This window comes from Grampus griseus, assembly GCF_964374135.1.
Source record: "Grampus griseus genome assembly, chromosome: 4".
NCBI classification, from domain to species: Eukaryota; Metazoa; Chordata; class Mammalia; order Artiodactyla; family Delphinidae; genus Grampus; species Grampus griseus.
Window position 1 is genome coordinate 116,594,811 of NC_138997.1, and position 15,411 is coordinate 116,610,221.

At 38.6% G+C, this 15,411-nt stretch overlaps 1 protein-coding gene and 1 pseudogene across 2 annotated transcripts in view; one reads left to right on the forward strand and one right to left on the reverse strand.

The window, feature by feature from the left end:
* Positions 1-225: 225 nt before the first annotated feature.
* On the forward strand, positions 226-1,319 carry LOC309822309 (periodic tryptophan protein 1 homolog; annotated as a pseudogene). Its single transcript has one exon. The product of its transcript is annotated as a periodic tryptophan protein 1 homolog (transcript).
* Positions 1,320-7,226: 5,907 nt separating this feature from the next.
* Positions 7,227-15,411, reverse strand: part of ZGRF1 (zinc finger GRF-type containing 1) — a gene marked incomplete at its 3' end in the record, with an annotated part of 70,455 nt that continues 62,270 nt past the window's right edge. The window contains exons 23-29 of the mRNA XM_082653800.1: positions 15,157-15,304; positions 13,409-13,536; positions 11,414-11,537; positions 8,813-8,989; positions 8,540-8,674; positions 7,560-7,821; positions 7,227-7,384 (exon numbers count right to left, since the gene is read on the reverse strand). Coding sequence (XP_082509926.1) covers positions 7,227-7,384; positions 7,560-7,821; positions 8,540-8,674; positions 8,813-8,989; positions 11,414-11,537; positions 13,409-13,536; positions 15,157-15,304 — 1,132 coding nt within the window. The remainder of the gene's footprint in view (positions 7,385-7,559; positions 7,822-8,539; positions 8,675-8,812; positions 8,990-11,413; positions 11,538-13,408; positions 13,537-15,156; positions 15,305-15,411) is intronic.

Below are 15,411 nucleotides of genomic sequence, written 5' to 3' on the forward strand. Positions count from 1 at the left end.
GCTCGAACCCGTGCCCCCTGGATTGGCAGGCAAATTCTTAACCACTGTGCCACCAGGGAAGCCCCTGTCCATTTCTCCTACCTAGAAGAATCTACCTAGAAGAATCTTCTACCTAGAAGAATCTACCTAGAAGAGCTTAATGAAAAAGAAGTGAAACGTCTTATTGCTGAAGCAAAGGAAAAATTACAAGAAAAAGGTGGCAGTGATGAAGAGGAGACAGGCGATCCTTCAGAAGATGGCATGCAGCATGTCTGTACCCAGGCCCGACTTCGGGAGCCCCTGGAGGATGGTGACCCAGAGGATGACAGGACGCTGGATGATGGTGAGCTGGCTGAGTATGACATAGATAAATATAATGAAGAAGGTGACCCAGATACTGAAACTCTTGGTGAATTTCTTTTGGGTCTTACAATCTATGGGAGTAATGATCAAGATCCTTATGTTACTCTGAAAGATATGGAGCAGTACGAACGTGAAGTTTTCTTGATTAAGCCCAATGACATTCTCATAGTTTGTGGTAGAGCCGAACAGGACCAATGCAATTTAGAGGTACATGTTTATAACCAATAAGAAGATTCTTTTTATGTCCACCATGATATCCTGTTGTCTGCATACCCTTTGAGTGTTGAATGGCTGAATTTTGATCCTAGCCCAGATGATTCAACTGGAAATTACATTGCTGTGGGAAACATGACCCCCGTCATTGAAGTGTGGGATTTCGATATAGTGGAACTCTTTAGAGCCAGTCTTTACACTTAGAAATAAGCTATCAAAAAAGAAGAAAAAGAAAGGAAAGATGAATTCCTCAGCAGATGGGCATACCAATGCTGTCCTTGACCTTTCTTGGAATAAGCTGATCAGAAATGTGCCGGCCAGTGCATCAGCTAACACTGTTATTCTGTGGGATACGTCCTTGGGGAAACCAGCAGCCAGCCTTGCCATACATACAGACAAGATCCAGACTCTCCAGTTTCATCCATTTGAAGCACAGACTCTGATTTCTGGATCATGTGATAAGTCAGTGGCTTTGTATGACTGCCGAAGTCCAGAGGAAAGCCATCAACTGTGGCGATTCAGTGGGCAGATTGAGAGTGACTTGGAATCACTTTTCACCTTGTCATTTTTTGGCCAGTACAAATGATGGTTTTGTATATAATTTGGATGCATGCTCAGATAAGCCAATTTTTACACTTAATGCACACAGTGATGAAATTTCTCGTCTTGATCTAAGCAGTCAAATCAAGGGCTGTCTTGTGACTGCATCAGCAGACAAGTATGTGAAGAATCTGTCCATTTTATTGGAATATAGTTTTTCGTAGTAGACTCTTATGATCCTTGGTATTTCTGTAGTGCCAGTTGTGACTTCTCCTTTTTCATTTCTGATTCGGGCCCTCTCCCTTTTTTTCTTGATGAGTTTGGCTTAAGGTTTATCCATTTTGTTTATCTTTTCAAAGAATCAGTTTTCGTTTCATTGATCTTTTCTATGGTGCTCTTCATCTCTATTTCATTTATTTCTGCTCTGATCTTTATGATTTCTTTCCTTTAACTAACTTTGGGTTTTGTTTGTTCTTCTTTCTCTAGTTGCTTTAGGTGTAAGGTTAGGTTGTTTGAGATTTTTCTTGTTTCCTGAGGTAAGCTTGTATTGCTATATACATCCCTCTTAGAACTGCTTTTAGAATTGCTGCATCCCATAGGTTTTGGATCACTGTGTTTTCATTTTCATTTACATCTAGATATTTTTTGAGTTCTTTGATTTCTTCAATGATCCATGGGTTGTGTAGTAGCATATTGTTTAGCCTGCATGTGTTTGTTTTTTGCAGTTTTTTTCTTGTAGTTGATTTCTCATAGTGTTGTGGTCAGCAAAGATGCTTGATATGATTTCAGTTTTCTTAAATTTACTGAGGCTTGCTTTGTGGCCCAGCATGTGATCTATCCTGGAGAATGTTCCATCTGCACTTTAAAAGAATGTATATTCTGCTGCTTTTGGATGGAATGCTCTATAAATATCAATTAAGTCCATCTGGTCTAATGTGTCATTTAAGGCCTGTGTTTTCTTATTGACTTTCTGTCTCGATGATCTGTCCATTGATGAAAATGGGTTGTTAAAGTTCCCCACTATTATTGTATAAGTGTCAATTTCTCCTTTTATGTCTGTTAACATTTGCCTTATATATGGAGGTGCTCCTATGTTGAGTGCATGTTATTTGCAATTGTTATATCTTCTTGGATTGATCCCTTGATCATTATGTAGTGTCCTTCTTTGTCTCTTGTAACAGTCTTTATTTTAAAGTCTATTTTGTCTGATATGAATATTGCTACTCCAGGTGTCTTTTGATTTCTATTTGCATGGAATACCTTTTTTTATCCCCTCACTTTCAGTCTGTGTGTGTGTCTCTAGATCTGAAGTGCCTCTCTTGTAGACAGCATATATACAGGTCTTGTTTTTGTATCCATTCAGCCAGTCTGTGTCTTTTGGTTGGAGCATTTAATCCATTTACATTTGAGGTAATTATCAATATGTATATTCTTACTGCCATTTTGTTAATTGTTTTGGATTTGTTTTTGTAGGTCTTTTTTATTCCTTTCCTCTTTTATTCTCTTATCCTGTGATTTGATGACTATCTTTAGTATTGTGTTTGGATTCCTTTTTCTTTTGTGTGTGGTGGTATATCCATTATAGACTTTTGGTTTGTGGTCACCATGAGGTTTTGATATAGAAGTCTGTATATATATATATATGATTGTTTTAAGTTGCCGGTCTCTTTTTCTTAACATTTATTTATTTATTTGGCTGTGCCAAGTCTTAGTTGGGGCACACAGCATCTTCATTGCGGCATGCAGGATCTTTAGTCGCAGCATGTGGGATCTTTAGTTGCAGCATGCGGGCTCTTAGTTGCAGCGTGTGGGATCTAGTTCCCTGACCAGGGATTGAACCTGGGCCCTCCTGCGTTGGGAGCGTGGAGTCTTAACCACTGGACCACCAGGGAAGTCCCAAATTGCTGGTCCCTTAATTTCAAATATCCTGCATTTGCACTCTTCTCCTCATGATTACTGGTTTAGATGTTATATTTGTATGTGAATGATTTCCTACCTTTACTATATGTTTGCCTTTACTAGTGACCTTTCCCAATTTGTAGTTTTCGTGTTTCTAGTTGTGGTCTTTTCTGCCTAGAGAAGTTCTTTTAGCATTTGTTATAAAACTGGTTTGGTGGTGCTGAATTCTTTTAGCTTCTGCTTATCTGTAAAGCTTTTGATTTCCCCATCAAATCTGAGAGCCTTGCTGGGTAGAGTATTCTTGGTTGTAGGTTTTTCCCTTTCATCACTTTAAATATATTGTGCCATCCCCTCTGGCCTGCAGAGTTTCTGCTGAAAAATTAGCTGATAACCTTATGGGGATTCCATTACATGTTATTTGCTGGTTTCCCTGGCTGCTTTTAATATTTTCTCTTTATCTTTAATTTTCATCAGTTTGATTACTGTGTGTCTCAGCATGTCCCTCCTTGGGTTAATCCTATATGAGACTCTCTGCACTTCCTGGACTTGGGTGACTGTTTCCTTTCTGTTGTTAGGGAAGTTTTCAGCTATTATCTCTTCAAATATTTTCTCAGGCTCTTTCTTTCGCTTCTCCTTCTGGGACCCCTATAATGTGAATGTTGGTGCATTTGATGTTGTCCCAGAGGTCTCTTAAATTGTCGTCATTTCTTTTTCTTTATTCTGTTCCATGGCAGTGATTTCCACCATTCTGTCTTCCAGGTCACTTATCCGTTCTTCTGCCTCATATTGCCTCATATTCTTCTGCTATTGATTCCTTCTAGTGTGTTTTTCATTGCAGTTATTGTATTCTTCAACTCTGGTTGTTCTTTATGTTTTCTAACTCTTTGTTAAAAACTTCTTGTAGCTTATCGCTCTGTGCATCCATTCTTTCCCTGAGTTCTTGGATCATCGTTATGATCACTACTCTGAACTCTTCCTCAGGTAGATAGCCTATCTCTATGTCACTTAGTTGTTCTTCTGGGGTTTTGACTTGTTCTTTTGTCTGGAACATATTCCTTTGCTATCTCATTTTGTCTACATTTATATTTGTATTTTTATATATATGGAAGGTTAGTTATGTTTCTCAACCTTGGATAAGGGGCCCTCTATGGGAGGTGTCCTATGAGTCCCAGCAGTACACTTGCCTCTTGTCACCCAAGGGCCAGGGACCAGCTGGTCCCAGGGTAGGTTATGATCTATGTCTGCTGACTTGGTTCCACAGGCTGCAGGATCTTAGGTTTTTTGTTTTTTTTTTTTTGCAGTACGCGGGCCTCTCACTGCTGTGGCCTCTCCCGTTGCGGAGCACAGGCTCCGGACGTGCAGGCCCAGCTGCTCCGCGGCATGTGGGATCTTCCTGGACCAGGGCACGAACCCGTGTCCCCTGCATCGGCAGGCAGACTCTCAACCACTGTGCCACCAGGGAAGCCCCAGGATCTTAGTTTTCTTCCTTCTGGTGTCTGCCCCTGGTGGGTGAGGCTGGTCTAGAGGCTTGTGCAGGCTTCCTGGTGGGAGGGGCCAGTGCCTGGGCACTGGTGGGTGGAGCTGGGTCTTGGCCCTCTGGTGGGCGGGGCCATGTCTAGGGGCGTGTCAAGAGGTGGCTGTGGGCCCAGGACGTTGTTAGGCAGCCTGTCTGCTGATGGGTGGGGCTGTGTTCCTGCCCTCTTGTTTGGCCTGAGGCGTCCCAGCACTGGAGTCCACAGGCTTTTGGGGTGGGCCAGGTCTTGGTCCCAAAATGGCAGTCTCCAGGACACTTCACACTGATGGATGCTCCCCAGTATGCCCACCACTGGTGTCCTTGTCCTCACAGTGAGCCACAGCTGCCCTCCACCTTCCCAGGAGACCCTCTAAGACCAGCAGGTAGGTCTGGCCCAGGCTCCTATGAAGTCACTGCTTTTGCCCTGGGTCCTGGTGCGCATGAGACCTTGTGTGTACCCTCCCAGAGTGGAGTCTGTTTCCCCCAGTCCTGTGGAGCTCCTGCACTCTAGTGCTGCTGGCCTTTAAAGCCAAATGCTCTGGGGGCTCCTCCTCCTGATGCCAGACCCCCAGGCTGAGGAGCCTGACGAGGGGCTCAGAACTCTCCTGTGGTAGAACTTTTGTCATATAATTGTTCCCCAGTTTGGGGGTTGCTGACCTGGGGGTTATGAGATTTGATTATATCGTGTGTGTCCCTCCTACCATCTTGTTGGGTTTCTTTATGTCTTTGGATGTAGAACATCTTTTTTGGTAGGTTCCAGTCTTTTTAATTTTTTTTTTCAGTCTTTTTCATTTTTAATCTCCTCGTAAGAGAAGATGAGCTCAAGGTCCTTCTGTTCTGCCATCTTGTGTTTTGTGAAAATGTGGTTCCTTTCTTGTCCATGTAATTGACATAAGGTGGCACTCAAGTTTGCATTCTCAGTAGAGTTGGGAAGTAAACTGGTCCATTAAGGTTACTCCTTTTCTTCTGGTTGTAAGACACGCAATTCCAGGGTAGAAAAGTAACTTCCAACTAAGCAAGGCCTCTTTGGGGTAATGGCAGATTGTTAAAGGCTTCTCTCCCCTCCTGTTTCCCCAGATGGTGATGCGGAGCTCAGCTGGGGCACCCACCCAGTCTAGCCTACAGGTGGCATCTCACATGCTATCTTCAGGCCTGGGTCTCTGTCCTAGTGAATCTACTGAGGATGTGCTGGGCTCAAGGGGCTTTTGGGCCCCACCAGGGTCCCCAAGGGGCAATGAGTAATTTCTGAGGTGTCTCCTATTCAGTCAGGTATTGCCTGGAACTCGAGAGTCACATCTTTCACTTACATTAAAAGAGCAAATGCTGTTGCAATCATTAACACATTGTGGACAAGGCTTGGAGAATTACAACTTTTGTTTCTTCGTTAGATTTATTTTTCTCCCAAACAAAAGAAGAGTTTCATAGAGGTAGACTGGCCATTTTTTACAGTGAAGTAATTCAAGTAAGCAATTTTCTGCATCTTTAAAATAAATGTTGGGCTTCCTTGGTGGCACAGTGGTTGAGAGTCCGCCTGCTGATGCAGGGGACACGGGTTCATGCCCTGGTCCGGGAGGATCCCACATGCCGCGGAGCGGCTGGGCCCGTGGGCCATGGCCTCTGGGCCTGCACGTCCGGAGCCTGTGCTCCACGGTGGGAGAGGCCACAGCAGTGAGAGGCCTGCGTACCGCAAAAAAAAAAAAGAAAAAAAAAATTGACTCGAATCACTCATAAAAAATATGAGTTTTTAATTGGTAAAGACAAATATTTCATTGGTATTAATTATAATCAAGCCCTTGCCATTTTTCCATGTAAGATAGGTAAATATTCCTTTAATAATGGCTAAAAATCATACAACAAATGGTTTAACTTATTTACATATGGAATATAAGGATAGAAAAAAGACTGAAGCAATATGTTAGCAATTATTATCTCTGGGTAGTGAATCTCCAGGTGCTTTTTATTTTCTATTGTATACTCTTCTGTATTTTGCAGATTTTCTGTAAGGGGAATGTATTCTTTTTATAATATTTTAAAATCCATTATATACTATATATACCAATAACTACTCTGCAAATAAATGCACAGGAAAAAGACTATAGAATGAAATGAGCCAAAGGGAGTCTTTCATCCATCCATTCATTCATTCATTCATCCCACAGATACTTATTGAGCACCTACTATACCAGGGTCATGGCCAGTTTTGAGCACTGCTGTCTTCAGGAATGAACTTTTAGTTCATTTCTCTTCTTTCTTTTGTACTGCTTAAAAGTTTTATTGTGAATATGTTTTTACTTATAAAATGACAGGGCATTATACTTATTTTAAAAAGATTCAGCTAGAGCTGTAGTTCAGAAAGGAGTGTGTTGGTATAACTGTGTAGACATGTTTTAACAGATGAGCTTTTGAGATATTCACTTATTTTTGAAGTAACATTGGTATTCCCCATAAAGGCTTTTTCCTGCTCCTTGTAAAATTCATTTCTTTAGCAAACAGAAGCCATAATTTTTAGAAAAAAATTATTTTTATTAGTGAAATTATATATTACTTTCAACATCTGCCTATCTTAATATAAGTAACTATACTTTTTCTGAAGAGCAAAATTTTACATATGTTTATTTACTTTTGTTTAAATATCTTTTTTATTTCAATAATGGGTTTGGGGTAATAAAAATATACAAATGTATAGTGTAAAATGAATTTGAAATTATATAAATACAAACTATATCATGTCTTTCTGCAAATAAGATTTATCTTTAGATTTATCTTTTTCTCTCTTTTTCTTCTGTTTTTCTTCTGCTTGTTTTTCAAAATAATCTTTAAGGATATGGTTCAGCTGTGGTTCATACTGGCTTGCGTGTTGCAATCCATCTTCCCTCCCTTAGAAAGATACAAAACATGAGACAACTATACTTTACAGTAGTTTCCATATTATCATTTCACTCATCTCCCATAGTGGCAAATTCAGAGCTGTTCCTACCTGAACCACCCCAAGCACTAACCCAAAAGTCAGTTTTAATTCAAAATGCTTGAATTAAATACATTTTTATTTTACCTTCACAGTGTTGGATCACACGCCCCCATAGTCGATTTTTCCTCAGACAGGCTAAATTTCCTACAATCAACAAATGCCTCCTTCCTCTGGTCAATGCAACATTCATTCTTTTTTCTGAATCAATAAATCCTACTTGTCTGGTCCTTACGCAGGACAGAATAATGATCTCCTTTTCAGCTCCCTGAAAAGCATCTACTGTGGACACCTGCACAGCTTTCATATCAGGATGGTCGAAGTCCACAGCACTGAGTAAATGACAGAGCTGTGGAGGAAAGAAGACAAGGCTCATGTGGTGCAGAGGTCATGAAGAACCTACGCCTCTCAACCTACCCACAGCAGCTGTCATCATTTAACTAACAGTGGGTAATTTTCATTTTCTTTTTTATTACTCACAGAGATTTGGCTAATTTCTGAAATGATAAATAACTAATGATAATGTAAGTTATGAAACAAAATCAAAGTGATGATTTATCTTTTGCTAGGAAACTTATTTAGATATGCTGATTTAGAGCTGATAAACTAAATGAAACAGATGAAAAATACTAAAAATAAATAAATATAAATGAAAACTAGTTAGAAGTAACTGGCTTGTGTGTAGATTAATATCTGGTATCTATCTTTGATTTACTGATAAAATGTAATAATAATGAAAGAACATTTTGGAAAACAGATTCAATCCCATCTGTCCCAAAACACAAAGCATATACCATATTTCCTTCCCTCTAATTTGTTTATTTGCATTTTTGCCCCAACAGCTGTAAACTGAATTTAATTAAACCTTGTTAGGTTTACATTTAATTATACAGAAAAAAAGCCAGACTAGACAGAAGTCTGAATGCTGTTTTAATATAGTAACTACAGTCCCCAAAGTTTTTCTAGCACCAAACCAACACAAACCAAACTACTACAAATGTAATATAAAATATTATAATATGAAATTATATTTAATAATGATAAATATCATAATAGGTAATACAAACCTTGTACATTTGGGATTTGTATAATGTTATCACCCCAATCATAGAGCCCACTATTCCACTTGCAATCAGTGATTGGATCAGCTTGAGTGTGAAAGCAGCTTCTGCCACATTATGAAAGCTGTTATTTCTTTCAATCTGGAATAAGAAACAGAACCTAAATGACATTTCCCAGAAACACTATGGAAAGACCATGAAAAGCATGCAAACAACAACAATAAAATTAAAACAGGAAACTAAACTGTGTTGACTCTTATCAACACTAATGTCATTTACCTGTTCCAGTCCTTTAACATTATAGAAACATAGGGTTGGGAGCCATTCCAGTAAAGGGCTCCTCTCTGTTTCTGAAACACCATTCATGAGGTTTCCTTCATAAAACAGATCATTAGCAATAGCACTGATTGTAGGGTGACAACGGTACTGGGTTCTCAATAGAACTGGTTTGTGACCCTAAGAAATTTAAGTGCAGAAAAATAAAGAATTAAAACAGCATTTTTTTTCTTAGTGGAAAAAAAATCCACAATAATATTTTAAAGTTTAAAAATACTGCCATATTGTGATCTTAGTAAATTACAACCATGATAAAATGAATAAAAAGAATTTTTTGAATTTACTAAAAATATTTTTATAGTAAACTTTTTATACCAGAAAATTATAAAATATAAACAAATCTTAGACTATCTAATAAGTATGGTACCTAACATCATGCTTTCATAATCTATATGGAATTGGCCTAACACTAAATTGAAAATAAATCTTTAAAAAAATTAGAAACTGTTGTTGATAACTCATTAACTATCCTCCTTAGGTACAAGCCATTTTTCATTCTGAATCTTCAAAGAAGTTTCCGATTTTCTTAATACATCATAAACCAACTCCCATCTACTTCAGGGCTTTCCTTGAGTACGTTCTTTATTTGCAAAATGTTCTGTAATATTGTTTGAACATTTTGAATAGTTACAAGGCACTCTAATAATATGTAATAAAATGCAGGATTAGTGATCACATGGACAAAGGATCTTCTATGGGGGAGAAATATGTGAGGAAAAAAATCAATCCCCAATACTCTTTTAGGGCATAAATATGTGAAAAGACAACCCACCAAATGGAAGAAAATATTTGCAAATCATATATCTGATAAGGGATTAATATCCAAAGTATATAAAGAACTCCTACAACTCAACAACACAACAAACAACCCAATTCAAAAATAGGCAAAGGGCTTGAATAGGCATTTTTCCAAAGATAAGTGCATGAAAAGATGCTCAACATGATTAGACATTAGGGAAACCACAATGAGATACCATTTTATACCCATTAAGATAGCTGTTATTTTAAAAAATGAAAAATAACAAGTGTTGGTGAAGATGTGGAGAAATTAGAACCCTTGTACATTGCTGTTGGGAATGTAAAATGGAGCAGCAGCGATGGAAAAGAGTTTGGCAGTTTCTCAAAAGTTAAACATAGAATTACCATCAGATCCAGCAGTTGCACTTCTGGGTGTATACTCAAAACAACTGAAAGCAGAGACTTGAACAGATAATTGATACCAATTTTCCTAACAGCATTATTCATGATAGCTGAAGGGCGGAAACAACCCCAATGTCCATCAACAGACGAGTGGATAAATAAAATGTGGTGTACACATAAAACGATGGACTATTATTTAGCCTTAACAAGGAATAAAATTCTGACATATACTAAAACATGGACAAACTGTGAAAACATTATGCTCAGTAAATAAAGCCAGACACAAAAGGGAAAATATTGTATGATTCTACTTACATGAAGCAAATACAGAGACCAAAAGTAGAATAGGGGTCACCAGGGGCTCAGGGGAGAGGGGAATGAGGAATTATTGTTTAATAGGTACAAAGTTTCTGTTGGGTTGATGAAAAAGTTCTGGAAAAGGATGGGGTAATGGTTGCACTACATTGTAAATGTACTTAAAAAAAAAAAAAAGTAAAAGTACTGTTACATGCCGCCAGTGTGGATAAACCTCAAAAATGTCGTGCTAAGTGAAAGAATACAGATACAAAAGGTCACATATTGTATGATTTCAAGCTGTATGATACGAAAATTGTAAGACCGTATGATAAATACAGAAAAGATAAATCCATACAGACTGAAAGCAGACTGGTGCTTGCCAGGGGCTGGAGGGAGGGAATAGAGAGTAACTGCTAAATGGGTACAGTTTTATTTTGATGGGATGAAAATGTTTTGGAACTAGACAGAGGTAGTGGTTGCACAGCACTGTGGATGTACTAAAATGCCACTGAATTATTCATTTAAAATGGTTAATTTTGGGGGGGGATGATTTGTAAAATTTATTGTTATGATTGCTTTCCACATTTAAATATATATTCACTTTTGAATTTTAATTTTTGCATCATTGAAAGTGAACTTCCAAAATGTATAAACCCAGGCCCCCCAAATCTGCATCCATCCCCGTGAAAAAAAATGGAAGAATGAGCCTCCAAATGACAGCAATTATAAAATGGTTAATTTTACGTTACGTGAATGTCACCTCAACTTAAGACTATATTAATAATTTTTAAATTAAAAAAATGTGAAGTAGAGCTCTAGAACAGCTCTACAATAGGGGACATGGATAACAGAGACATATAGATTTTTTTTTTATTTTACAGCAAAATCAATATACTTACTACCCACTACGAAAGTACACAGGGAAAAGATTCATTTCATTCTTAAATTATTAGGGTTCAACTTATCTTTAAGATGAGTACTTTCTAAACAATTCCAATTAAAATAATTTTAGGGCAAGGACTTGTTCTTCTAATATTTTCACTTTCTATCAACCTACACAGTGTATAATCAATAAATGATAGTTCTGTATGAATTTAGCAGTAGTACCATTAAGCAAAGTCGATCAAAAAGCGTTTGTTCCAATCCATTTTCATGAGCTGCATCAGAACCCTGAATAGTAGGAGGGAGCTGTTTGGGATCTCCAACAAGAATCAGCTTTTCACACTCAAACCTAAAAACAGAATTCTAAAAATTAATCTAAGCAATGAGAGAAACATGCATTAACATCATTTACTGCACTATTTTCTAAAATGTATTTCAAAGAATTTGAATACCATGACACGTTCTCAGAACTAACAAGGCTTAACAGTGATAATAAGTGTATTAAAAGGCTTTAAAAAGTTGTGCAGTAAAGAATCCTTGGGCTTCCCTGGTGACGCAGTGCTTGAGAGTCCGCCTGCCGATGCAGGGGACACGGGTTCGTGCCCCGGTCCGGGAGGATCCCACATGCCGCGGAGCGGTTGGGCCCGTGAACCATGGCCCCTGAGCCTGCGCATCCGGAGCCTGTGCTCCACGGTGGTGGAGGCCACAGCGGTGAGAGGCCCGCGTACCACAAAAAAAAAAAAAAGAATCCTTTACATAACTTTACTTTTTTCCACATAAAACCTAGTAAGTGTCCCCTGCCTCTGCAAGGACTTAGTGTTTCACAGAACACACTTTGAGAAACAATGATTTTTAGAATCTATAAACTTAGAAACATTCTTAGAAGTCATCTGCCTTAAACTCTTGTTTTAGAGATGAAGCAAATTAGGCTTTCAGGGGTAAAATGTCTTTCTAAATAGGAATAGAATATAGTGGGGAAAAGTCCAAGTTTTGAAGAAAAACCTATATCCAAATTTTCGCTGTTATATTGTGTGGACACAGCAAGTTATTTAATCTCTACAGCTTCACTATTCTTATCAGTAATCTTGATATAATAATACCATGCATGGCTGTTGTAAGGACTTAATAAAGTATGTAATGTGTTTAGTAGACAGTAGGTGCTCCACAGTATTAACCCTCCACCCTCTCATGCAGGGCCTTACTTTCTCCATCCCTGGCTCCTGAGTAGGGTGACCAACTCATTCTGGTTTGCCCAGGACTGTCCCAGTTTAAACACTGAAGACCCCATGATGCCGGAACCTCCCAAGTCCCGGGCAGATCGTGACAGTTGATGCCCTACTCCCTCATCCTTACACCTGGGAAAAAAGAACTGTAAATTCACCAAAATAACTGTGTGCTTTATTTTACAGTGGTGGTTAATGTTACATCCCCATTTTTTAAGGGGAAGAAAACATACTTTTGGTTATGACGTGTGGAGATTTATTGCCATATATATTGAATCAAAATATATTAACATAAAAGTACTTGTGAAGTAAAATCTTTCTTGTGCGTTTTCAACACTTACGAACTGGAAATCAGAAGATTAAATATTTACTATAAAAAAGAAAGAAAACGAAACAACAAGGGGGACAGAACAAGGCCTAGGACTGAAGCCTACTGAGTCTGGTCTAGTACTCCTTCCACTACCTTTAGGATTCCTCAATAAGAGATGCTTTGAAAGCAGTGTTTCAGTTGGCTGAGACAGCTTAGAAGATTTCATAGTTTCCTAAATTTTAGTAGACAAATTTTCATTTTCAACTTATTTTTCTTTATCTACTTTCATAATCTAAAAAATATTTTCGTAACCTAAACACTGGAATTATATCAAGGTAAGGAACTAAAGAACATTCTTCAGTAGAGTTAGGTTCTTAAACTATGACTAAAGAGGCACCTTTAGTCTGGTTGAGAAGCCTGCAACGTTCTAGTAGAATCCTAGCACTTGAACTTTCAAGGCTTTAAGACTGTCTAAACTGTGATCCAAGTAGTGATCCAACTGCCTCAACGGTGATCTAACAAAATTTTGATACATTAACCCCTCCCTCAAATTTCCCTCTGGATTTTTTCAAAAAATCAGTTTAGCACTTGCGTTGCTAGGAATTTTCACAAAAGTCTGGGAAGAGTTTGAACTAAGGAAATGTTTCAAATAATTGTAACATCTTTGGAAAAGAACTTTTAGGTTACCTTGCAATGGGAAGGAGGGAAGCCGGTTCTGTGATTTGACTACATTCATCCAGGACAGCCACAGGAAATTTAAGATCATTCATGCATGGGAATGGGCAGGCTGCACAGGTAACTCCAACTACTCGGACCTTTATTACAGTAAGAATGTTATTCATTAACAACTATTAAACAAATTAAGAGAATACATTTACCAAAGAACTTACAGGCTAAAATCAGAAATGAGCAGGTCCTAATTTAATCACTGGCAATCAGAAATCATAGGCCACTTTACATTTTCATTATTCCCACATAAGAAATGGAAATTCCTCTAAGAGTTTTATTTATGAACAGGTGATACCAATGAGCAATAGTTTATAGTAAACCGGGCTTTCACTTAGAAAGGTATCAAAGAAACCATTAATAATTATTCTTACATATCAGTGTGCTGGATAAGGATGTAAAACAGTAAGTAGTTTACATAAATGACTTATTTGCATTAATTGAATGTAGTCAAACTAAGCCCCTCTGGATTTGGTAGAGGAGAAGGGAAGAAAGGTAAGTCTATAACTCAGATAATAAAAAGCTGGTCTGAAGGCTTCCGAGGACTTCTAGAACCCAAACTTGTTGTAGATTGATTATTATCTACAATTCCCTCCTTCCCCGTGACAGTATTACTCATCCCACCCTTTGCTGCGTGCCTCTGCAGTGTCTCCCACCAGAGAAGTAGGTGGAGTATACTTCCCTGCCCCCTGATGTCGGGCTTGGCCATATGACCTGTTATAGCAATGGAATGTTAGCTGACGTGCTGGGAACAGAAGCTTTACACGTATTTGTATGATCTTGCCTGCCCTCTTGCACTTGTGCTGTCTGTCAGGAGAGGGGCATCATGCCACACACAACTGTTCTCAGAACGAGAGGCTTGACCCACACCAAATGACCTGTAGAGTTGTTAAGTTTGTTGTCTTAAATTATTGAGATTTTGTTAAGCAACATGATTTCAGCAATAGCTGACCAAAACAGGGTCCCAAACAGGTTGACTGTCCCAAATCTCTCGCAGAAAAAGTGGACCCATGTCCACATTGTCCAACAAGCCAACAACCCTCTTTTCCTCCACTCCCTTTTCTTCCCCCCAGGCTCTCCTTTCACAGGAGAAAGCTACTAAATGACTTCTTACTCTCCTCCCAGCTGACACCCAGACTGGCCTGGATCAGAACCTGATGAAGGAGATGATGCTACTTGTTGCAGCCGGAGACCCTATGTGTCCAGTGTTGGTTCCCAACACCTGGGATTAAGTGTCTGAGCCTCCTAGATTCTTAGGATAGATTTCAGACAGACCCTGAAAGGATTGGTTTGGTTTCTAGGAAAGCACCAAAGATAAAAATGAACTTGGATATTTTGCCGAGTGTCAGACTTTCTCTTCCTCTGTTTCTCCTAGAAAAAAGCCAAGTTTCGTTTAACTTCCCAGGAATCTATTCCCACCTCTTCACTTTCCCCTTAAGCCTATAAAAAGATATGCATATAGGGAGAAAGAGAAAAGATGACTCTGTCATCGAGAGTTGGATGTGTTCACAAATTTGAAGAACGCTTTGCAATAAAACGTGCATTGGATAGACAGGCACACTTCAGTTGAATCTGAGCTATCACAGTCGTTTGTTTTATTTAAGTGAAATAAATAGGAATAATACTCCTATCAACAGGAATAAAAGGGATCTGAATCGTATATATAAATTAAATAAATAAACAGACAAACTGAAGCTGTTTCCCCTCACCTGCTTCAGCAAGGTTTTATTGGTCCCCAGTTTATGCTGCTCAATACTTTTCCTCACATAGACTCTTTCCACAGGAGTCAGGTCTTCCTTCATGAGTGCATGTAGTTCTTTTAATTGTTCATTTTCATTTTCTGAGCCAGCATGCAAACTTAAAAAGGAATTACATAAAAGAATACCCTTTGATTCCATTTTCACAGCATCACAAAAAAGTAAAATACAGATTTCCTAAATTAACACCAAGAAAAAGATACAGCT